The sequence below is a fragment of the Hemiscyllium ocellatum genome, chromosome 28, assembly GCF_020745735.1.
Source record: "Hemiscyllium ocellatum isolate sHemOce1 chromosome 28, sHemOce1.pat.X.cur, whole genome shotgun sequence".
Classification (NCBI taxonomy): Eukaryota; Metazoa; Chordata; class Chondrichthyes; order Orectolobiformes; family Hemiscylliidae; genus Hemiscyllium; species Hemiscyllium ocellatum.
This window is the reverse complement of record NC_083428.1, coordinates 44,361,108-44,387,082: the sequence shown is the minus strand read 5'-3', so window position 1 is coordinate 44,387,082 and position 25,975 is coordinate 44,361,108. Positions and strand designations below refer to the sequence as shown.

Sequence of the window (25,975 nt, the reverse complement as noted above, 5' to 3'; positions counted from 1 at the left end):
TAAAGATGAAGCAGTTTATTGAAGGTGCAAGTACTACATTGGCCAGAGCTGTTAATGGTTGTAAAATAAAATGGCATAATCTGAAATGGTGGTACACTGGTGAATGGATTCATACAGCTACAAATTCATTAGAAAATTATCTTTTAATCTTCTCTTTGCATTACAAACATTCAATAGAAGATGAATTGTTTTCTGAAAAACCCTTTACATATGAAACCTGACAGCTGTTTTTTTTAATCAAAATATACAAGACAATGCTTCCATATAAAAACCGGTTTTGTTCCCCTTAGCCTCTCTAGGTAAAAAAGTTATGAATATTTACACCTTTTTCCTCAAACATTCTTTACAGCTGAAAAAGAGGGACTATTTCAAGAAACCAAAGACAAAAACAGGTGGAGTTGTACTAGTTTGAAAACTGCACATATTGAGTAGGCAGCTCCTCCAGCAATTTTAAAGGAACACAGATTGACCAGCAGTGAATCCCCTAATCATACAACTACCAGTCTAGGTAGATAATGCATTAGTCACCACATTTGAGGACTTGAAGAGGAATAGCAAAACGTGAAGAACCAAGACTTCAGAAGGCACAACAACTTTGGTCCACAAAACCCTGAAGAAAACCTAAAAAATCCATTAAGCGGTTGACATGCATCAAATCAGAACATTGTTCTTAAAGTAAACTATTGCTCATTAGTTCAGGCACAAGATCACTAACATGGTCATTAATGAGCACCCATACACAACATCAGGCAAAAGCATATCAATGTCTACCATAACTCCAGCATTTAGCCCAAACTACGGAATGTTTGGGAAGTGGATTTCCACTAAGAAAGAGATTCATCACACTTAGATAAAAAAGGGAAATGATTGGTCAGCAAAAACATTTGTTTTAAGTCAAATGCCTAAAGATTTTACAGGAGTGGATGATAGTTTCCAGGTGGTGGTGGGGCTCAGTACATTCCAGAAGGGCTTGACATGTCAAGTTACTCTTACCATGTCAACTTGCAAGCTACACAACTAAAGCAGAAGTGCCCTTACCCATTCAAAAAAGTTAGATTCTGCAGCAAGGTGACCTCAAATGCTATAGGGTTGCTACAGCATGTCAAAAAAAAAACTAGACGTAAACCTGAAATTACTAGATCAGACTGAAAGCAACATCTGTAAATAAAACACTTACCCCATAGAACAAAAAAACCTTACAGGTAGCTTAAGAAATTATTCTACCTGAATACTCATTTTGCAAATGGAACATTAATCTATCCCACACTACTGTGCAGACTTCCAACTTTCTGGAAACCTACCATTTTACTCCCACTGTGTTCCTGCTAATTTATCTGCTGAATCATACTGTAAAAAAACTCTACCAATGCCTTTTTGCTTAAGTGCATCAATAAAGTACTTGTACATGGCCCAATGTTCAATACTTGATAAAGGGTCAGAAATAGCCAAATTATGGACATGTACATAATCAGAAGTTAAGTACTTCAGTGAGCACCAAAATTGTGGGAACCTCTTTGTCAATGCTGTACATTTGCACAAGGGAACAAGGCAGGGTAAAAATGGAATCAAATACTAGGTGGCCAAAGATAGATCAACAATACAAATCTGTTTTCATTTGAACCCAAAATGAATATATAAATCAAAAGCAAAATTAAATGAAAGCAAATTAACAATTAAAATAATTGCACACCATGCCAGAACTTCAGCTGACTTAAGTCAGTGAGGTGATGGAGCACACGGCAGGACAATGACATTACTGCCAATCTCACTTAATGTAGGTGTACAGAGTAGAAATGCAGCTCAAAAACAGATTAAAATCAAAAATCTTACTAAACAAAATACAAGTAGAAAATGCACATTCTATCAACTAAGATAATAAAACATCCCCAACTATAAGATACATACAAGCTATTGAATATAGAGGCAACAAGCCTAGGTCATTTAAAATTGGGACTGTTCCTGGTTACTGGACAACTATTTTCTTTTGAAAAGGAGGAATAGAAAAAGCTCCCACCAGAGGGTATTGCACATCACTAAGACCACAATGGTATCTAAAGCCCTTCTGGATCGAGGCTGACAGATTCACATTTCATCACAAACAACGGGGTGATGCATGTGGGGTGGACAAAAAGAAGCATGTAAATTTATACAATTTGTTGGCTGTGCGTCGGTATTAAACTAGATTAAGTGGTACCTAAACTGCCACAGAGCTAGGTCATTTTGTTTAGAGGAAAACTTCATTAAGCTATCAAGCTGAAATTAAACACTGCTGCAGTACAAATATTACAGCTGCTCAAGCTGTAGCAACCTTCAAATCTACACTGCTTCAATTGGTTAAATGAATATTCAACAGCATAGCTCTATGGTTGAAAAACTTGTAGATTAAAGGCAAGGCCACCAGATAGGTGAAAGTAATTAATCACCCCCAAATGGTGGGAAAAGGAGATTGAAAAAAGGGAAGAGGTGAAGGAGGAGGAAATAAAAACTGGTGTCCAGAATACTTGCTGCCCCAACAGCAGTAGCAGAATGGCCAATATATCTAAACTATAAAATTAGATGGGCAAAACTGTAGCTTGGATAGTCTTACTAATTCAAAGCTACTACAGGCCAATTCCATCCAGTTCCTCACCTCCACTGACACTATACACCTTCTGCAAATTGGGTAAGTAATAACATCAATGAGCAAACAAGCAGAAAAACACTGCTCAAAAACAAACCGTAAAGCACATAACCAGAAACAGACTTAATTTATAAAATGGCCCCTGGTTCGTTATAAAGACATAAGGCACAGGATAATCATTTAAATGAAAGTAGAATATATGTTTAAATTATCCACACTTCTGTATTATAGTGGTATGGATACCCAAAGGGGAAGAATTAAAAGGCTTATTACACAACCTGATATTAGATGCACAGGCTTGAATGATCCAAGAAAATCTGCAACCTGTAAACTTTTAGAAGAATTTCAAAGGCTGAATCAAGAGCAACACTAGCAGAAGCCAATCTGTGATAAACTGATTGAAACTGGCAGCATTGCTACCATAAAACAGGATGTCATTGCAGTTTTTTTTAAGAAAGAGAACTATGGTCACTTTTGGGTAATTTCAGCTATGTAGCTGCTTTTGAGGTCTAGTGGTGTCTCTGGAATAGGATAATCGTTGCGCCCATAGGCTAGACAGGACTCCAGAGAATGGCTGGAAGTCCCGTCAGAGCATTAGATAGTTGACTTGGAAAAAGAAACTCTGAGGTGATGGTTTTCTCCAAGGTCATGATTATGAAGGTCAATGAGAGCCTGGATTGCTTCTTCCACTGAACCCATCTGGATAAGAGCCATTTTGCGATCCTTCCTAAAAATCACAAAGCAATATTCCAATATTAAAGACTGAGCTAAAGTCATACAGTGTTCAACAGAAAAAAATGGTCACAAAAAGGTATAATCCCAGTGATAAAAAAAATCTCATCACAACTTACTGAAAGAACTTGAATGCTTTGACCATGCCAGTTGTGCTTGAGAAAAGCAATTTCAGATCATCTTCAGTTATAGATGGTCTGGAATAAGATAAATAAAACCTTCACAGATGACCCAAACAAAATCAATTCAATACATATTCCAGAGCTAATTCAATCCAATTCATCCCATTTAACATGCCATATGTACCCAAGACTGGCCCAGGCTGTGCACTGCAGCTCTGCCCAATGCTGCACTGCGGCAGGACATTGTGACCCAAAATGTATACAAAGGAGTGCAAAGAGCTGAAACAGTCAACTAAACTAAATGCCAGATATAATAAAAAATGTAAGCTACATATTATTCGGCATCTACTTGCAAACCAGTCACTTACGGAATATTAGAGAGATGGAGTGTAGCAGAAGGAGGGAAGATGTTCTGGAAGTTTTTCGACCCAGGCTTCTTGAAGCGATGCAATGGAGAGCTGCTGTAGTCTTTGGTCAGACCCTGATCCTCCTGGCCTTCACGGGGAAGCTGAACTGTCTGATGTTTGGACATAGTCACTCGCATGGCCTTCCCATGAAGCCTCTGACCATTCAGATGGCTCATAGCTACAGAAAGTCCAAGAATTAATCTCGAGACAACAGGGATACAATACACAAGTCAAAAATAAAACAGACCAGAGTTAGAACAATTGAAGATAGATTTAGGTTGGCTGCCAGACAAGCAAATGCTAGAAGGGCTGCTACCTTGTGGGGTTCAGACTTGGTCAGCTCTGTTCAAAGATGAATGGAATAAAATTACAGTTCCTGTAACTCAAGTCCCAAAAAGCACTTCACAACAAAAATGACTTATCTGGCCAAACTAGACAGATGGTTTTGAAGCAATATTGGAAGAGGGAGGAAGAAAGCAAAGGGGAGAGAATTCTAGAACTTCGTAGCCACACCAACAATGGTGAAACAATTAGAGATTAGAATACCACAAAATAGAGGGTTGCAGAACTGGAGATCCCAGGTACGTACAGAAACAATTATGAACATTTAAACAGCATCAATTTAGGCTCAACTACACTGAATCAAGTTCTGAGCACAACAGGAAACAATGTGAAAAAGGCAAAAACAGTCCAGATAATATTCAAACAGTTCTAGTGGGACTTCAGTTGATGGAAAGAAAACAACCTGCTTCTTTAAGAGGATATGCAACAGAGGTGCTCAAAAATCACATTAGCTGCAATCAAAGATAAATTACACCACTGGGAGAGAATATTAGAACCACAGAACACCAATTTAAATGGCAAAGTAGAACAAAATATTGCAGCAACAGTTAGGAACATACCAGAGTAGGTGGCAGCAGTAAGTTGGTTATATATCTGAAAAGAAAGCAACTACAGGGCAAAAGATAGGGGAGTGGGGCTAATGGTTACTTTAGCCGAGAGCAGGCAGACATGACCAGCTTCTCAACTGCATTCTATTCCAGCCTATAATTTAATTTATTCAATAATAAGTACTCGATAATTGGGATTAGAAAAGCAGAGCACTGAACATTAGTTCAAGCAGAATTAGTTACACAACCTCCTTTTAAAGTGGTTAATATTAAAGTGAAATATAATTCACAATCAATTTTAGTACAAAAAAACAGTAGGATTAGCACGTCTTGGCTGATTTAATGGAGACGTACCCAGTTGAGCTTGTGTACAGTCAAACATCTGTACCAAGGCATTTTCTTTCTTGTTGAAAAGTATCTTCACACGCTGCACATCACCATACACTCCTTAACAGAAAATACAGCAAGTTAAGAGGTGTCCTCCTACTCCATACCAATTCAATATGCAACCCAATCACAACCAAGTTTCAAAAAAAAATCAATGTATCCACTTTAAATCCTAGTTAAATTCAGAATTAGGATGCCATGAAAATCATAGCACTCAGGAGAATGGAATTCAGTGTCAGGCTAAATTAAAAGCCAAAGAAATTACTGAGATCACCAATACAAGTTTAAAGATTTACAAAGGCATGCAAAGCACCCAAACATGCATTACTGAGCAATGTATGCAAAAATCAAAGAATAAAACTAATGTCAAATTATAGTTGAACTGAAATTATGCATTGAAATAGCAAACTGCAAACTTCAAATATAAAGTTCCAACAAGAAATAATAAAACAGATAATAAAAGTGCTAAAGATAACATACCGAAAAGAATAAAGAGGCATTGGGGCGTAACTCTCTTTAGAAGGACAGCAGAGCAAGGCAGCGGAAGACAGGAAGAGGAAAGGAATCGAGGGAGAACGAAGATGGAACGAATCATCCATAACGAAGGGTGGTTCCCACAGAATGGTGAATTGGTTCATGGATCATGGTTCAAGATGGTTAATTGAGGGGCAGGTTGGTCCGAAGAGCATTGTTGAAGCACAGGAAGCATGGGGACCGTGCAGTCAGTTCACAAAGGAATCCGCATCAAGTTTGGGAAGGGAGAAAGGGATGGGGAAGGGAAGAAAGAAAAAAAGTAGCATAAAACAGGTCAGTATACATGAGAAACATGTAGTGTTCCATCTGGTTGATCAATGCATTCTCTTCCATTACTTCAAAATAAAAAGCTGTATGGCTTCACCTAGAGGAACACATGCTAAAGGAAAGGGTTTAAAATGTAATACAGAAGGTTAAAGAGAGACTGTATCCTTTTACTGCTCAAAGGCTGTAGATAACATCTCAAATCTGAAATGGGCGAAAGTTTTAGCAGCTAGTGAAAATGAATCTTGTCCCCACCCAAATTCAAATCCAGCTTCATGCATGACATCATAGTTTGTATTACCAGTATAATGAATTCAGCTAAACATTTGAAATTCTTCAATTTCAATGTCAATTTCCAATGTTTAGAAATTTCTGAAAACAGGAATCAAGATAACTACAATTTATGCTAGATTCAGCAGGGCTCAATCTAGAGCTGAATCCAAGCTTCAGAGGTGTTATATTTTATCCCGCAGTATGCCTCCCTACTTAGAAGTCCACCTGCAAGTTAGACTCCCTTAAACATATAGCAGGGACTCTTGCAGATTATACTTCAACAGCTCTTAAAAACCAACAACCTTAGAGTTGCCAAATGATGCAAGTCTCAAAATATAAAACAAAACAGGAGACCATCACACAAGCATGCATAACAGTGCATCTAAAATCAGTTAGTTCACAGCACTCAAACTACAATTAACTGAATAGATAGCTGGAACAATACTGGGATTATTGAAAACAAGGGGAATGGCATATGTAATTACTTCAGTATCAAAATGCAACACTCAAACAGTTGCCCCACCAGGGATGAGATGGTCACTTACACACAAATCAGAAGCTAGTTACCAATAACAAATTGATGTATAACAAGCCTATCTTGCAGAATCATCCCAAGTCCTGACATTGGGAGTGTCACTTTCGTTGGTAGAACAGTCAAGTAATCAACTTCATCTGTGCCTCAGTGCTAAACAGGTTTATCTTGGAACAAAGCTCAACTGGACATTGGAATGTGACAGTTAGGAGGAAATATTGCACCGGGTGGGCCTATATTTACTGGGAACTCAAAATTAAGGATGATTTATTGAAATACAAGACCCTGAAAGAACTTGACAGAGGAATGCTTCCCCTCGAGACACAGGAACTAGGGAACAGCCTAAAAACAGAGGTCGCCCATTTCAGAATGGGAGAAAAAAAAGTGTTGATTGTGCAGGGTGTGGAGATGGAGGACATTAAGAAAGTCAAAGTCAGCAATAAAAAGAAAATCAAAAATCCAAGGTGTGGGGCAGACAGGAAAAGTAGAATTGAATTCAAACCATGTCAGCCTGCAGAGCAGGCTCAAAGACAAATGGCTGAATACTAAATATATTCATATACAGTTAAGCCAAGTAATTAAGAACAAATTAAAGTTAGGTTTAACGATAGAGAATTGACAAGATAAGGCAAACTTCCTGAAAATGGATTCTACACAAGTTCAGAGAAACCAGTTCTAAACATATGGGCAGCTGTGGCCAGAAATAGCTCAAATGTATTCTATCGTAATGTGGGCGACAACGTATGGCAAAAAAGTGTGATAAAGTTACAACCAAGTAACCAGTACCAAAGACATATCAGGAAAAAAGGCAGGGATTAAGCAGGAAACCCTTCAGAGACTGAAGGAAATGAGGGAATACATTCAGAATTTAGATTAGATTACTTAGTGTGGAAACAGGCCCTTCGGCCCAACAAGTCCACACCGACCCGCCGAAGCGCAACCCTACATTTACCCCTTACCTAACACTACGGGCAATTTAGCATGGCCAATTCACCTGACCTGCACATCTTTGGACCGTGGGAGGAAACCGAAGCAACCGGAGGAAACCCACGCAGACACAGGGAGACCGTGCAAACTCCACACAGTCAGTCGCCTGAGGCGGGAATTGAACCCGGGTCTCTGGCGCTGTGAGGCAGCAGTGCTAACCACTGTGCCACCAATTGTTGGCATCAATTATTACAGGATATATTTGAATGCCCTTATTTCCAAGCCAAGAACAAGTTTGTATATGAACTACTGTATATACTGAAATCAGTCAATTTTTGACCATTTTAAAGTTAAACTTATGGGTTCGATTACATGAATACTATTTTTGAGTTGCTGAGATTCATGCTGAAAGGTCATGCCATATTAGCAAAAGCCCAATTGATCTCAAAAGAAAATGAATTACATTAATCCTCAAAACAGTGACATGGGGGAGCCAAGTCCTAAATAGTGATCTGTTAACTGAAGTACTTGGGTCAACTTATACATGAGATATGGAAAACTCCATGCTTTTTGGCCAAAAATAGGGGGTTGATCTTTACACGAGATCGACTATTACTCAGGTATATGCTTCAAGTTATTTCTAGGAGGATAGTTGTAATTGCCTCTGTTGGTTGTACAGTCACAGCTGTACAAGCTGGCAATAATGGATATTAGCTACACACAATGTTAAACAGTTACAAAGGGAAAAGAAACAAGACAAAAATTCACACAATTGGTTGAGCTTTGCTGGTCTGAGATAAGTGATTTATGTGTTAGAAGACTCCCGTGTCCAGATCCCACATCAGGTGCTGCATCTACTAAGATGAGATGTTTGTTTACTAAAAGCCACCCAAATGCTAAAAATAAGGTCAAGGCCAAATCTTAATACATGCAGTACATGAAGGGCAGCAAAGTAAACAGGCTATAAAATTCAAATAGCAACTTTGCTTCATCCTGTTATATTCCTAAACTTTTGGAATTCAGTTAGAAGTGGCATGCAAGTTAACTGCAAAGTGTCTAACTGAAGAGACACCTACTGTTTTGTTTATACTAGGATATTACTGATGTCAAACCCAGACTGGCCAGGAAAGCATAGGTGTACCTGTACCTGCAAACCATAAAAACCATTGGAAACCTGGAATGCACAGAACTGCAAAAGACTGCAAAATGTAAGCAATGTATGTGAAAGAATCAAATTTCAACTGAATATAAAATGACAAGACCAGAGATTTGTGGTGTTGGGAATTAAGGAAAGAAGTCATGACTAGTCAAATTACATTTCCTTCTTAAAAATCACATTTGAGAAGCTTCTAGATAAAGCTGAACAAAAGACAATAAGGCATTATTAAGTTAGAGGGTGGGAGAATAGAAGAGAGATATTTTCAAAGCCAATTAGTTCAAAAGGAGATAGTCACAGAGAACTCCTTCAGTCAATCTAAAACATGTCTGGGGTAGCTGCTGCCAAGATTCAGGCAAGGGGACTGAGCTGAAGGAGACATTTAGTACAAAACTAGGACACCACACTAACCTCAGGATTCAGATTGCTAACCAGCAGGACCGCATTGGCTGCAGAGGCAAATCCCGGAATGCCAATACGACTAGCTGCTGCAGCAGCAGCCGCTGCTGCTGACGGCATGCCGAGTGGAGCCAAAGCTCCATGAACCCCTGGGACGGACAAACCTATTGATGAGAAACTAAAGTCATTAGACAAAACATTTCACCGGATAATATTCAGTTTTGTTGAATGCACATTAAATAGATAGACAATGTGGAGTGTTCAGATTTAGCAATGTCCTTAAGCTGTCCAAATCTACCCATTAAAATTACAGCAGTTTGGCTGAAGCCTGACTGCCACACCCAAAACAATCCTGCCCACTGCAAGGAAACAGGCACAAAGTCTTAACTTCACGATAGCAAGCTATGTGAAACCCAATAGAGAGATGGTGCAGCCATGTACAGATAATTTCTAATTAGATACCAAAAGGAAAAAAGCTACCCACCAGCACGAAAACTGCACCCAATACTCCACATTTTGCCCATTCACAAATGTGGTTACACATTTCCTTCAATATTGAACCCAAACTTTTGTCCAAATCTGAGCAGCACAAATGCCATTGTAAACAAAGCAGTTAAAACATTGAATATATAGAATGGCAGAACGATACTGGCAATAAGGCAGAGTCTATGAGTAGTGTACATACAGTAATCTGATGGATGTTGGAGAAAGTCTGTAGAGACACAAGTTTTCAAATAATAAGCAACTTCAAAATATAGAGGTGCCTGTTGAACCGTATACTTTTAATAAGATGACCTTCCTGAAGTGCAAGATCAAGTTTGAATGTGTGGCTTTCCCAAGTCTGGATTTAGATCTCCACTTGCTCATATTACAGGCAGATGCAACAAGCCACTCAATAGAAGTGAATTACTTTGACAAGCCACAAAGAAGCTTGGTCCAAAAAGGTTCATCTAGGGAACACCTGAGCTCAAAGCTTTCAGGGTTATTTCATAGCACTCCAGACTACTCAAGAATGTTAGGCCCGAATACAGAAGATTTTTAATACACAAGGCCATTCAAAAATAAAATTCCTGCATTAGCAACTCACCAGCTTGCTGGAAGGCAATACTAGGAGGGAAACCAGCTCCCCCTCCGTAAGGCGAGGAGATGATACCTGGTGCACCTGACGAGAGAACAAGTCTGTCAGTAAGCACTTTTGTAACAAAAATAGCTTTTACAATTCATCTCTCTGCCTGCACTGCCTCCTGTCAAGTGTCAATAAGTTTCAGGAATGCTGCAGAATTTCACTTCAATCTTAAGCTGCTATCAGGTCAATTTTGCAGCACTTACAGCCAAGCTTTTGAAACAAGCATTGCCAAAACACCCTAGCAATGCTATTAATTCACAGTCAAAGTTTAGCAGCAAAATTCTGGTTAAGTACATGGTCGGTCGGTTTTGGATTTCATAGCACAGGGCCAAATGTCAGTTATAGATTGAGAGTTACAGATTTAAACATGTGGAAAATTAAACTCAGCTGGGAAAACCACCATTCAATCCTGTATTTGGGCGACAGTCCAAACACCAGTGTACAGTTTGTACAGCTAAGCAACAGACAAGTTAAACTGAACTTAAGTATTACTGAAACTAAAACCAATATGCAAATTAAGCTAGGAAAGTTCCAACCTGTAAAACAAATCAGATAACTGACAGAGGAGGTTAAACATTAACAACAGCAGTCTCATTATAGTGTGATCTTGATTCTAGCATATACTTCACCTGTGCCATCTACTTCCCAATGACTGGTTTTGTAGCCACAAGAATTAAGATTAAATCAACATGCCTAGTACATCAATAGCCAAAAGTCCTCATGTTGGAATTTCCAATTAAGTTTTACTAGTAGAAACATAGCATAAATCTAGTCATTTCCAGATTCGCCCTTTCAAACTGACTTTGCATAGACTTAAGTGGCTAAACACAGAAGCATGCTTACCTATTTATCAGTACAGTTCCATGAAAGGACATGAGGAAAGATACCAGGGGCCCTGCTGTCTAGCAACACCTCTACAATAATCAACTCTCCAGGCTAAAATGTAACCGGACAGAACACTGCTTCCAAAAGCAAACATAGGTTCTGCTGTCAAGCAGAACTTGATAATATATGGACAGTGGCTTTCTGGAAGTAGCAATAACCAAGGTAGACAAAAAAGGTCAGTGAAAACAAAGACATCCCTTGAGTACTTATTTCCTCACCAAGACCAGGGAGGATGCAGTCCTGTGGATTGAAGACAGCTCAGCTCAATCTTCTCTCATTCCTTCACAATGAGAATGTTGCTAAAAAGTTATGTACTCTCTCAGCATCAAGAAAATGGCCAAAAATGTATCTCCTACTCCCTCACCCATACCCTCAGTGTTCTAAACCCTAGAAATGGATGAAATTCAAACTGTTCAGTGCTCCAGGTCACTCAGTATTCCAGCTATAAATAAATATGTAGAAAAACAGCCCATTGAATCCCCTATAGTTTGGTTATAGTGCTATATTTTAAAAACAGCACTGCACAAAGTTGCTTGAACGCACATGAATCCACTGTTGTAATGTTAGCAAACAGCAAAATCACAGAAGATGTATTTACCTAGTAGGGAGGCTTCCTTACCAAAAGCGGCTGCCATGGTTTGGTCTAAGGTTGGCTGATTGTCACCAGATGGTAGGTCAGGACGTGTGTAGTCTCTGCTTTTGTCATTATTGTACTTAACATTAAGACTCGTCAATTTGGAGAAGTCAATACGCAGAGTGCAGCAGGCGTTATAGATGTTCTGTCCATCTAGGGCCTAGAAGGAGGGCATGTGGAGGTTAAAACAATTATTCAATGAGCTCATGTTATATTTCAGCCTTGTCAAGAAGAACAGATACTATGTTTAATATTTACTAGTGCTGAAGTCCTGTAGAATTAAGACTATTCTTTGCTAGATTCGGGGAAAAGAGTAGATAAGCTTAATTGTTTTCTGTAGGGCAGCAGATTCATGTGAAGACTGGAACTGGTTTAATCTATATCTTCAGCAAACAGCATACCGACAAGGATTGATGAAAAGCACAAGTAACAGACAACAAAGATATAAAAAGGGTGAAGAAAGTTTATTAAGTGATTCAAAAGTCATCCACTTTCACAATACTTAAACACAATGACTTTTCCTAACTTTTTACTATCTAAAGATACTTTCATTAGTTTCCTGGAGTAAATAAAACTTGCACCCACAGACAGCATTGATAAAACTCCCAGTTCAGAGAACAATTAACATACCAGTTTTGCATGTTGTGCACTGGAACCATCAGCATATTGCAGCAAGGCCTGGAATTGGTTATTCTTTGTAAAAGTGATGATCTTCATTACAGTGCCAAACTTGGAGAAAATCTGAAATCCAAATAGTGTTCAAAATGTTTTTTAAAAATTAAGTTAACTGCATAGCTCTTGCATCAAAATGAGTCACCGTGCACAGAACCAAGCAGATCCTCTGGCCTGTCTACCTCAGTGTAATGTAGACAAGCAGGAGGCCAGAAGAACACAACAAGCCAGACAGCATCAGGTGGTGGAGAAGTCAACATTTCAGGTGTAATCATTCTTCAGAGCCTCCGTGTAATACCTGCCTTGGAACCAGACCATTTTATGGTCTTTAAACCATCCATGCTGGACAATTAACATGGCTCACAAGGAACCACAGTGTCCTCATTTTGATGGCCTTATTAATCAGGACAGTTGTGCTTTCCACAGGTCCCACAAAAACACTTAAGCTTTCATTGTAGTTTGAGCTGTAAAGAACAGCAAAAAACTACAATAGTCAATCATCCAGCATGCAAACAAACCCTGCAGTCAACTAGTCCATGCAGACCATGTTTCCAAACTAAACGTGGCCTGCATTTGGCCCATATCCCTCTAAACCTTTCCTTGTCAAGTACTTAATGTCTTCTAACTATTTTAACTATAGCTGCACCCACCACTTCCTGGCACTCCATCCCAAACACTAACCACTAAAACAAAACTTGCCCTTATATTCTTTTTGAAATTTCCCTCTCCTCACATGAAATATGTCCCATGGTTTTGAACTCCTCCACCTTAGGGAAAGACCTTTGCTATTCACCTTATCAATGCCACTCATGATTTTATGAACTTTAAAGGTCACCCCTCAACACTGTACACTCCAGTGGAAGTCCCAGCATATATTTATAACTCAAATCATCATTAGCACCCATGTCCAAACCATCTAGTGCAAATTTGCTACTGTATCCCAACCCACCAGGCAGGACTTACTTCCCAGTGTTCAACATCCACACACGCCCTCCTTGGATACAAACTGACAGTTACAGTGTTTCTCATCATTTCTACATCCTGAGGGGTGATAATTTATCATTGAAAACTTGAAAATTAGGATTTACCTGGTGCAACACATCTAGAGTAACAGGATAGAAGAGATTTTCCACAATGATGCGAAGAACAGGGCTCTGACCAGCAAGACCAGCTGCACTATCTGACACACCACTACCAGCAATAGCCATGTTAGCAGTCTGCACAGCATTGACTGCCTGAAGAGCTGCTTGTGCTCTCTGAAAAAGAAAAACAGGATGTTAAGCCATTGATTTAAATATCATGCACATTGCTGCTCAAGGTACAACTGTCTTCAGCCAGCCTCCAGTTTACACTAAACCAAAATTAAGGAAGGCCTTTTGAACTGACCAGCCTTAAATTCACAATCCCCTCAATAGAGTCAAGGTGGTGTACAGCATGGAAACAGACCCTTCGGTCCAACCAGTCCATGCTGACCAGATATGCCAAACCAATCTAATCCCACCTGCCAGCACCCGGCCCATATTCCTCCAAACCCTTCCTATTCATATACCCATCCAAATGCCTCTTATAAGCTGCAACTGTACTAGCCTCCACCACTACTTCTGGCAGCTCATTCCATACACATATCACCCTCTGCATGAAAAAGTTGCCTCTCAATAAAGTTTGATTCTTCATGCCTCCCAACCCATAAAAAGGAGAGCAGAGGAAAAAAAAACAGACCCATCAATATTAGGCAGGAGAGAATCAGCCATGATAAGGTTGAACAAATCAAAATAGCCTATTCTTGTTTTAATGTTGCACAGAAGCCCAGTTAAGCAACATAGAAAAAAGTATTAAAATTTTATCCAACAATGAAACCACCTTAAGGAAGCTCCCTGTTAGCTATGCTAAATGGAGAACTCTAGTGGGAGTGGCATCCTAATAAATGCAAACTTCATGACCTAGTTTTAAAAAAGCTCAAGGGAAACAGATAGGCAAGCTTTTCCAGGCGATCTCTTGTGGCTTCATCCTTTATCACACAGGAAGGTTAGGAGGCAGAAGACAGTGTAACGACACACTGATCATTACTCACTGTACATCAGTCCACTCAAAGACCATTGATCTATTAACTGTCACATGCCTTGTCTAGTTTACCTGATTCGCACGATTAAATTAATAAACTACTTCATCAGAAGCCTGATTTTGAGGGCACTAGAAGACAGTTGGGGGGAAAAAAAGTGGCCTCAAGCCTCAAGGCCAAATGCAGTTCACTAGTTACTTTCAATTAACAACGAAACCAGGTTTGAATTGATTTGATCAAATAGTAGTCAGAGTGGTTATTTCTGGCTTAAATGAGGTATTTAGACATTTGTACAGCTGGTGGGGTCAACTTTGACACCCCCTTCCCACTAAAGTCATGGCAACAAGTAAATCAGCTGCAGTCCAAACTTCCTCAAAACTGAGAGGAAGTCATTAGTAAACCAAGGTACACAATCCTACAGAAAGGTCAAGAGTACTCACAGCCTGATTGGGAGAGTTGTCAGTCTTCAGTTCCTTGTGGTTAGAGTATTGAATGTAAATAGGATGGCTTCTCAGGTATGGAGTGACAGTGCTATAATAGCTCACCATTGTGTTAGCAGCTTCTTCAGAGTTCATTTCTATGAAAGCCTGAAAATTAGAAATTCATACAATAATCTTATAAAACAATCACACAATGTGCAGAGCATAGTGGAGCAACTGTATAAAGCAAACTCGAACTTGGGGATTATACAAGTGTCTTCTCATGACTGCCTGGAGACATTGAAAAGCTACTTACTAAACTTAGTGGTCATTAACATTTCAGCCAACAACAAATGGTTCAATCATTGCATAAAGGGTTCACTTCAAATCAATAACCCAGATAGAAAGTTTACCTTTAGGCATTTTTAAGCAACATTTGCTTGTCATTTCAAAGAACTTGCTTAGGCATAGAGAAGTCAAGAGTTACCCACCTGGTTTTTGCCTTTTAACATGAGAAGATTGGTTACTTTGCCAAAAGGCAAGCCCAAGGAGATGACCTCTGCCTCAGTGACATCATTGGGAAGTTTACGGATGTGAATGACTCTAGAAGGTAAGATTCCCGACGTTCTGTTCTCTGCTTTGAACTTTTTGCTGTCGTTGCCATTGGCTAGAAAAGTTTGAGACAATGTGAAGGCACTAGCATTCTCTCGGCATGGTATATTAAAACACATATGTTTTTCATTAACCATCAGCCCAAACAAGTTTACTGCTTAAAAACAAAACTACAGTTAACTTGTGTCACAATTCAGCTAAAGAGCGTTTCAACCAGAGATATTGATTTCATGCTCAACCCCATGCCATGGGGCTAATTTCTCTCAATCTATAGCTCAAAAAGGTATTGTTTATTAAAAAGATACTTACTGTACTCACCAGATGGAGCAGAGTTGCTCATGATAAAGGGACCGTTAGTAGCACAAGCAGATAGAAGCTCGTCAGATCCCCGCTGCAAAAAAAAAGAGAAATCCAATTTTTCATCTCCCCAAGCAGTGTTTCCCAAAAGAAAAGAAAGTGCTGGAAGCTCCGATCAGGTAGCTTCCCTGTCGAGAGGGATGAGAATTTTTCCACTTAATGACTTTTCTCCAGAACCTTGTTTTTTCTTCTTTCATAAGTTGCTAAACTTCTACATTTTGATTTTAAAACTGTTCCACACCATAGTATGCCCTCCATTTCTCATTGTCATCAAGCCTACTTCTGTTCGCATGTGATCAGGTGCTTGTGACTTAATACAACAGCCAAGAGTGAACTACCCTATCTATTCCTTGGTCACAAAGATATATCCTGCATCACTTATTAAGCAGTGGTTAAATTCTGTGTACAGATGCCTGGAAGCAGTTGACAGGTTATGAAGTGGTAAACCAGGCAGTGTGTTTGGTGTGAGGGCCACTTTCCACTTACTAGCCACTAACTGATTTGAAGCATCAGAAACAAGGACTTGGCACTTCAGTTGTTGCACCATCCAATTAGACACTACTAGCATTAACTAAATCTCAAACTGATACCCATTAATAGACTCCCAAGAGCAGGCATTGATCTTACAATTAAAACTCAGAACCTTCCCGTGTAGAGGTCTCAACTTTCCTTTACCGGGCATCAGTTTTACATGCAGTTAAACTATGCACTCTGATCCTAGAGATGTACAGAAGCAAATTTCAAAAAAAAGTGTATTTGAACATAAACCTGCAGGTCTACAGGAGCTCAGTACGACAGCAACTGGATTGTTCTGAAGGGCTAACCCAGTCTTGTTAGACTGAATGGACTCCTGTTACGGAGTCCCCTAGCAGTATCCTGCCCGAGTCAGCTCACAACCTCTCATCCTATGGAATAGAAGGAATGTGTTAAGTTAAGCATTGCAAGACTTCTAGTAACGATCCATCAATTAAGTTGGTAGAAGTGGTCCATGTTTGATTAGGGCAGAGGGAACAGCCTTTAGCTTTTCTAGCTAATGAAGAAAAATTGACATTTTAAGTGGAAACAGATTCAAGTGCGCCTTCTCAAAGAAATGGGGTTTTCAATCATAGAATTTTTTTTTGCATAATCAGAGCTGCCGAGGGATCATCTAACATGCTTGCCCTCAGGAAGTGACCAGCTCAAAGTAAACATTTAAATTACGCCACAAGGCAATAGCACAGCGGAGCAGCCAGTCATGGTATGAAGTTACACCACTGAGTCAAAAAGATAACAGCAAACCTCCCACCCTTCAGTTTAAAAAAAAACTTTAAAACACTGGATAACTTCAAAAATGGGAAATCCATCTAACAATCTTAGACAGACAAGCTAAAAGCCTATCACATTCCTACCCATCACTACACTTCAACTGTAAAGCAAATTACTAAGCAAACCACTTGACGACAAAGAATGTCACTGCCGATTTTCCTTATATTGATAGTAGATACATTGTAATGTTTTAGTCAGCTAGAATAGTCAGTAGTTAGTGCCAGGCCAGCTCCTCCAAATCAAGGTAATTTGAGCCCCTACAATTCATACTTGGTCTGGGAGAGTGGCCAACATTTTCACAAAAAAAAACAAACCTGTCAGTGCACACACAACTTGGTGTTAGTAGAGATCTTAACATTCTGTAGCAAAATATATGTGGGAGCAACTACTATGTACTGGTCACATTAGATTGCCCCTTCTACAAAGATGGGACAATCTATGGAAAATAATAGAATGCAACTGCATCATAAATAAACATTGAAAGGGTTTTGTTTCATACTAGCAATATCTCAAATTTGATGGCAGGATCACAACAGTGATAGTCAACATCTATTATTTACACTATGATACTGAAGACATCAACCATACGACACCTACTGTACTGTTCATCAGGTCTCAAAAGACGCAACCATACTCTCCCTATTCATCCCCACTGTCCAACTGAAGCTCTGAATTGATTATGGTAGTAATGTTAAAATAAAAGTTTGATCATTTAATGGATTGGAATGAACTCTGCTGCTCAAATTTTTAATTGGAGAAATATTTGTCAGCTGCTGGCTGACATTAGATTAGCTGCAACCCATGTCTGGGATTTTAGGGAGCGTCAGCAAGGCACACTCAGAGTAACCTAATCTGTGTGAATTCAGCAGCAAGATCAACCCTCAATCCCAGATCTGACTACATGGTAAGGCTGGTTTGCAGAGTTTGGTGACCTATAACTGAAAGGTCAAATGGAGTGCTATACCAACTTTACATCTAAAAAGGAAAATGGCTATTTTAGATGACAACCATAGCCTTGATAGAAATGCTACAGAAGTGTCCTATAAACATTAAGTTAAAAATCACAACACCAGGTTATAGTCCAACAGGTTTAATTGGAAGCACACTAGCTTTCAGAGCAGTGCTGTGATGAAGGATCACCTGATGAAGGAGCAGTGCTCTGAAAGTAGTGTGCTTCCAATTAAACTTGTTGGACTATAACCTGGTGTTGAGAGATTTTTAACTTTGTACACCGCAGTCCAGCACCGACATCTCCAAATCATGACTATAAGCATTAAGTTAGCCTACAGCACAAGAAAACATCCAGATGATTTCTGCACATCCCTAGAGTGTGCTTGTTGTAGGCCATTAGTTACTACTTCCTTACACAGGACCTTAAAATTATTTCAAAAAGTGCAGCACCTTGACAGTGCTGACATGGGAGATTCATGGAGTTCACTGGCCAATGACAACATCCATTCCAAGTTAGAAGCCTTTCCAAAATGTATGTAACACTGGCATGCCGATCTCAAAACACTACAACCAATGAAGCAGTTTAAACATGGTACTATGCAGCTTGCCTATTTCACTTCCACATTTTCAAATGGGACAATTAGACACATTTTAAACTTGGAAAACCACTGCTTACCAAATCAAACTTAAAATTAATAAGCTTTTAAAATTGAGAGCCTTGAAACTATTTCAGTGTACAGGCAGGCACTAAAAAAAACTGAACATACAAAAGGGAGTTGCTATGACAACAGAGTGAATCAATTGTTTACTGAAACTTTACAGCTTCAGTAGTATCCAATTACAGGAAAACTGGAGTTAATCTCAAGGAAACAAAAACAAAATCGGACCAACTTAGAACCCAGCATTTGAAATGTATTGTGCCAAGTGCACATGGTTTATGCTTAAGGATCACCATAATTAGTACTTCAAAAGAAAAAAAATGCAATTCATATCAGGTTAGAAGCTATTAAGACAGCTAAATAAGCTCAGTCAACAAAAAAAAAAACAAGCTCAAATGAAAATAAACAAACACTGCCTGGTTTGCCCAGCATCTCATTTATACCAACATGGACTTGTTTCTTCTTAAGATTCATTTCAGACATTTGATGCTTATTTGAAATGTTACAGGGGAGAAAAGGTGTGTAGAGTGAAACAAAAATTCCTGCTAAACAGGCGGCCTATACACTTCCTCTGTGGAAAGCTGTACTGAGATCAAATAATGAAAGGAAATGGCTACTAAATGAGTTTGCAGCAAAAACAGGATGTGAATGCCCCCAAAGCACATCAGACATAGCTCTGGGCAATTTCCAATAATCTCATCAACTCACTAGATTAGACTTTGGCACATGTGCCAACTCAAGACCAGGCGGAACATCTCAAATAGACCCTTGCTGGCATATTTGCTCTTCAAAATTCCAAGAGTTCTTTGAATGCTAACCAAAACACTTTTGCCTTATTGTACATGAAATACACTGGTTTAACTTTGAATTTCAAATACATTCACAGCCTGGCACTGAAATCAGTCAATTTTCAAATTAAATGCAGACGCACTTCTGTCTGAAGTGGTTTCTACAGCATTCACTACTACAGAAGAGTGACTCTGTTCACAATAATAAAGCAATAAAAGACAATCTACACAAAATCAACTTAATTTCCTAATTTAGAAGATCCACTGTGAAATGAACACTCAACATGGCAAAACATGCTTAGTATTATTAAAAATGTCTACAGAAACCAGAGATACAAAACACTATTGAAAAATTGGAACTTCAAACAAATTCCTCATTCTGAAAGAGGAAACAGATGTTTGGCTGATTGCATGCAAGGGTGTTAAATGCATCTTTCCAGATTTTAGCATTAGCGTTTGCTTGACATTTGCCAGAAAACTCTGGACAAGGCTACAATTAGGCATAATAGTGACAAGGAACAGGAAATGTACAATTTTAATTAACCAGGACTCATTTTGCATAATATATTTGTTTCAAATAGCAATATTGCAGCAACAAAGTTTCTCCTGCATCAAAGTGGTGGTGTTTTTTTTAAATTTTACACAGCACATTGCTGTGACAGAACCTTGTAAGCCACAAGCTCCAGACAGTCACCTCTTTACATTAAGACTGATGGATGTGAAACATAGCTCCCTGGAATGATTAAAATCTCAGGTCCATAAAACAGGATAAGTAATTGCAAATTAAATAAAGGAATGTTGTAGCAAACAATATTTTGTCACTGAAACCAGATTTCTGAATAACAGAACAAATTAGCATCAGTCACCAATGGACATCAGTAGCCCAGAATTAGTCTCAATAATTCATCTGTTGCATATTCAAACATCCAACATAAAGCCAAGTGTCCTATGCTTTGAGTCATAATATCAGAGCTGCCTTGCCACCCTCTATTATCTGTGAATCTGCATCTAAGCATTAATTAGTTGCTCCCCAAAAATCACAACACCAATTGTATGCCTCACCATACAATTTCTCCAAAATGTACTCTTCCTCAATAAATGGCAGCTACCATTTGGCTTCAATTTCATTAGTATTTGTCCTCATGACAGTGAACCAAATAGTACAAACTAAATGTAAAAATTCACAATCTATATTCATATACCCCCAGTCAAAAAAATAGATCTATGATTGTTTCAATCCTTAGTCAACTGCAATCCCCAGTTGCCACCACCCACAATTTTACACACTTTTCATCTCAGCAGAATTGCGTTAATTTATAACTTTAAATCAATTCACAGAATGGGGACATCATTAGTCAGCTCAGTAACGTTAGCCTATCCCTAACTCCTGAGGCCAGTTGGGTGTCATTAATTGAACATGTTTCAATAACTGATTACTGCCGCTGGAGATCAGAGTCAAGATTAGAATGGTGCTGGAAAAGCACAGCGGGTCAGGCAGCATCTAAGGAGGAAAATTGACATTTTGGACAAAAGCCCTTCATCAGGTTCATAATCGTGCAAAAAAATTGCACAATCTGCACTGCATTGTTTTTCTTCTACCATTACCATCCTCTACCACTCTGGAGAATGCACATGTATCATAGACAACTACTTCAATCTAAAAGGACAAGTTATTCTACCCAATCTTTTCAGTTCTGTCCATCAGCATCAATATTCCAGTCGTAGAAATAACTCAAATAGGTTCTCTTCCAATTGTTTTTTGTTAAATCTGTGAGCAATTATTTTACTGTACTGATCATTACTACCATTGAACTATACTCTATCTGCATTGCTTTATTCTTAAAACTTGATCCAATCCTTCCAGTGTGCAGATGAATTGAATAACTTTACATAATGCTGCATGCTTGCCTTTCACTGTTCTGAATTTTACCTATATCTGGCCCTTAATTTAACAGTAGGTTGTCTCCCTCTCCAAACTCCATCTCAACTTTAACCACCTCCTTTGCGGCAGGAGAGAAAATGAAATGAGGAAGAGTAGTCACTATGCCTTGCTCACTTGAAGTCCAAAATTTTGGTCAAAACATTTATTTGGGAATTAGCAAGCACAGATGCCAATTTGAGCTCCAGTAACAGCATCACAGGAGAAATATTGCCTGCAAACTTTAGACAAGTCACTGAAATTAGAGCAGATGCCCAGCTCAGTACTAGCATCAAATTACTCAGAAGACCATTCAATATTAATGGAAGCTCAAGATAAATGCTCAGCTTCATCCCAATCTCACTTTCACAGCTTTATCCTTCAAATATACACTAATCTCAAAAATTAAAACAAAATTTCAAAATTATCACAACATTGATGAATTACAACCAGACAGCATCCACAACCACAGTTCATTTTAACAACTCCATTTCAAACTCTTCAAAAGGTCACAGCAGACATCATGAAACAGATCAAGGGTTACAATCAGCTGCCAGCTCTAGATTTAGTTAGATGAAACAGCAGCTGCTTACATGACTTCAAACCCATCACTACAATTGCATTCCATTAATCAAGGTCTGCATCACTACTGGTAAACCATGTTCCAAGTGGCTTGTTATATTATAAATACCACAAGGACAGCTTCAAAGTGATAAGATCACTTTGTTATATCATCATCTTATGGGATCTAAAACGCAAAGGGCTACAGAACAATTCTTAAAACAATTCACAAGCTTGCACGGAAGCTCTCCAGAAGAGCTATATTCATACAACATGGAATGGATTAATAAAACTAAATATTGTAGATGTTAAAAACCTGAAATAAAAAGTGGAGAAACAATTGCCACAAAGAGGAGTTACGTCTGACTCAAAACATCAACTTTCTCTCAGATGCTGCTTCAAGACCTGTTGATTTCTACAGCACCAATTCTTAAACAAAAACCATGCCAAGTTGACAAGCCCAGTGAACAGAGGGGGTGTGTGAAAATTAACAGAAAACATTTAAGAGTTCATACAGCTCTTCATAAAAGGCAAGCTTACTAGCTTGTATCAGTTCTCTAAATAAGCAGCGAGCTCTGAATTTAAAAAAACCTATCTGCAAATTCTAACTGAACTGGGCACAAACTCAAGGATCTGAGAAGAGCCAACAATCGCAGTCTGTTACAACATAATTACACTATGACAGTAGAGTCCAAAACGTTAATCCACAAAGTGGCTTCCCTGCACCTCCGAAGGCACTTGGAGAAAACAAGCCTTACTCTCCTGCTGGTACAAACTTGCACAAGTAAAAATATCAAGAGTGTGCACAGTATGGCCAGATACGACAGTTGCAGAAGCATCAATAAACCCTAGATAGGTTGAAAATGATCTTTAGACCTGTTCACTCACATCGTTATTGCAAATTTTTAGTTTGTAAAGCAGTGTAAGCCTCCTTTCTCAAGGAAGAAGAGAATTAACAAATGAGCTTTCTCAAGTAAAATATAAACCACCATTGCTAGGCTATTGTTCAGTTCAAGTCAAAAGGTGACGCTTAAGCAAACATACCAGTGAAACAGAGTAATGTGTCTCCTCATGCAGTTGGATGTTTCACCAGAAAGTGGAATTGCATCCCAAATAGAGACCATCTCCCAACAGAAAAGACAGTTGATACTAAGGATGTAAAGCTATTGAAAATAAATGCTGGAGATCACAACCAGTCAAACACAGCCAGCATCAGTGGAGAGACAGCAAGTTAAATGTTTCAAGTCTAGATGACGCCATCAAATGTGAAATAGTTCTCTCCTGACTCCAGAGAGGAACCTGATTGGAAGATCTTCAATCAACACCCAGCCATCAGTTCACATCAAGAAATAAATCAGAAGTTCCACACAATAGTTATACCTTTAGCCTGGAGTGAATTATTTGAAAATCCAATACTCCCACTTTAGAAAATTGTGACTACTGAACAGATTTAAAACCCAAGCTGACAAGAAATGAAAACAGGTAATTACATCCATGTAAGTGAAGCCAAACATAGCAGTTTTCGCATTTGAAAGTACAAACATTCATAGGTTCAGGTGTGAAAGTCACAGCAACAATGCCTACCTTTGTACCAACTGTTATATCTTGGACAATGCTGTAGAAGAAAACAGAATTTTTTTTAGCAAATGCATTATACAAAGGAGCTATAAGAACAGAGCAAAGCATTCAATAAAGCCTCAAATTAAGGGATGGACCAGGCATCGCCATAGCCAGTCAGCCTAACACTTAAATTTACCTCACCTCCAGTGCTACTACAAGCTTTACTTTTAAAAAACGGAATTTAATCATAGGGTCAACAAAACGTCCTGAAAAATAACTAAAATTTATAAAGCACAAAATTTACAACATAAAAATTTCTCACTCAAATTTAAGAACCCATCTTACACAAGTGCTGGCTTTCACATTTGGAAGTATAATTTGCCCAGAACTCACTGCATCTCCTTTAGTGCAACTGACTAAATTTCAGAACAGTATGTCCTTTACAGCCAGTGATTCAAGCAGAATAATTGTAAGATAATGTGAAAAAAAGCATGGTTAAGCAGAGGTCAGACAGTGCTATACAGATTAGATGTACTTAAGACTCAGCAAAATAAAAGGATTTTGGATACAAATGTGGCATCACCATATAGGAAATCAGTTTTTATGAAACCGAAGCTACATATCAGCCACTATCTACCACCAAAGACTACAACCATGTGGACAACAGACCAATTCCAGCACCCAACTACCTCCCCGCTACTGGGCCCTAGCACGATGCCTTTAATTCACGACAAAAACCAGAAAGCAGTTCCATTATTTCCCTGCACCCCAGAGACTGACGGTCACGTCTATGCAGGACACAGGAATGTTAAGGGTTGTGCAACCGATCTCAAAGAAGCACGCCCATATCAAAAGGGTGGAGTCATTGCTATAAGCCAATTTCCTCATTCGTAAATTGCTCGATCGCATGACGAGAGGTAGGAATGCCTATAAGGAAACCTACCGTGAAACGTACAGCCAAAGGATGATTCAAGGGAACCCCACCCCCCCCCGATCGCAGACTGACTGTAGAAGTACGCTCCATCTATAAGGAGCACTTCTTACATCTCAGCGAAACTGGCCTAAATAAACTAAAAGAATTATACACAACTGGAACCAAGCATGTAAGCTCTCCTGCACCGCAATTTTAACAAATTAATCCCCCAATAAATTGCACACGGCTCTAAGGACAGCAATCTTTCTATTGAACTACGGTGATATCAAAAAAGTTTGCAGACTACGTCTCAAGTTAAGTCGGAGACCTGGGAGGGTATCTCAACAGACAAAGAGCGGGGACTGAGCCAGGGCCTGAAGCGTGGAAAGTGCGCGGGCTGTGCGAGCAGCCACGTGCCCGCCCCGAGCGCAATCAGGGCGAGGCGGCCCCGGCAAAGAAACCGGCCGACCCCGGACTCGGGGGGGGGGGACGGGACAGGGACGGGGACGGGGAAAGAGAGCGAGAGCTTCCACCCGGAGTCGGCCGCCATTTCGCGAAGCCCAGCCCGAAGCCCGGAAACCCGCCGAGAGCTGGGCTCCGATTCGAAACCTTCCAACAGCACGGGCCGCCGATCGGGGAGAGACGGACGCAGACTCGGGGCAAACAGGGCCTCTTGGCCAGTTTTTTTCCTCTCTCACACACACACACTCTCCAGGATCCCCTAACCGCTGCCCCTCGACAGACTCCACACTACCACCCCTCCCCTCCCCCCTCCCGCGGGCCTGGTGCATCCGCGCAGCCCGAGTTCGCCGCTCGAGCCCAACTTTTCTGAGACTTTTGCCACGACGCCTGCGTCGATCTTCAGACGCTACTCCACTCCCGCCCGAGGCACAACACCCTCAGTGAAGCGTGACAAAGCCCAACGGCTCGCTGCGGTCAAGAAGTTGGAACTCCTTACCCGTCCATTGCAGACCAGAGATCGCAGAAAGAAAAGCCGCGACCGTGCCCTCCCGTCTCAGATATACCCACACAAAATGGCGCCACGTCAATCACGGCCCGCCGCCGCTCCCCATTGGGGGGCGGGTGACCAAGGGGCGTGGCTACTGCCCTTCTGATAGGAGGGCTCCAAAGAGTAAACGTGGAGCCTCCTGTCAATCCAGTCCGCGGGCCGGAAGTGGGGCAAGTGTGTCTGTCAATCAGACCAGAGACCGGAAACAGAACCCAAACCACCATCAATCAAACTCAGTCCGCCCTGTTGATTGGACAGAAGCTCATAGGGGCTGAGGATGGACCCGCGCGCCAGCAATACGCGG

General features: G+C 39.8%; 1 protein-coding gene across 8 annotated transcripts; it reads right to left on the bottom strand.

Annotated features, from left to right (window-relative positions):
• Positions 1–25,687, bottom strand: LOC132829039 (polypyrimidine tract-binding protein 1-like). Of its 8 annotated transcripts, none has more exons than XM_060846319.1 (16): positions 25,621–25,687; positions 23,774–23,804; positions 15,960–16,041; positions 15,530–15,705; positions 15,060–15,206; positions 13,649–13,816; positions 12,519–12,629; positions 11,853–12,048; positions 10,331–10,405; positions 9,929–9,955; positions 9,256–9,407; positions 5,639–5,672; positions 5,126–5,218; positions 3,843–4,059; positions 3,472–3,549; positions 1–3,347 (listed from the first exon to the last, which is right to left on the bottom strand). In XM_060846319.1, exons 1-16 carry the CDS (start codon positions 25,626–25,628, stop codon positions 3,215–3,217), a joined length of 1,728 nt encoding a protein of 575 aa, XP_060702302.1. In that variant the 5' UTR covers positions 25,629–25,687; the 3' UTR covers positions 1–3,214. The 8 variants fall into 8 exon arrangements, with proteins under 8 accessions (XP_060702302.1, XP_060702303.1, XP_060702304.1 ...); XM_060846320.1 differs by having other exon boundaries at positions 11,874–12,048; XM_060846321.1 differs by lacking the exon at positions 9,929–9,955.
• Positions 25,688–25,975: the final 288 nt, after the last annotated feature.

Coding starts and splice junctions, on each gene's coding strand:
- LOC132829039 (XM_060846319.1), bottom strand. Junction 15,706..15,959: donor TGCTCCATCTGGTGAGTACA/GTAAGTATCTTT, acceptor AAACTTTTCTAG/CCAATGGCAACGACAGCAAA. Junction 12,630..13,648: donor CTCTAGATGTGTTGCACCAG/GTAAATCCTAAT, acceptor TTTGGATTTCAG/ATTTTCTCCAAGTTTGGCAC.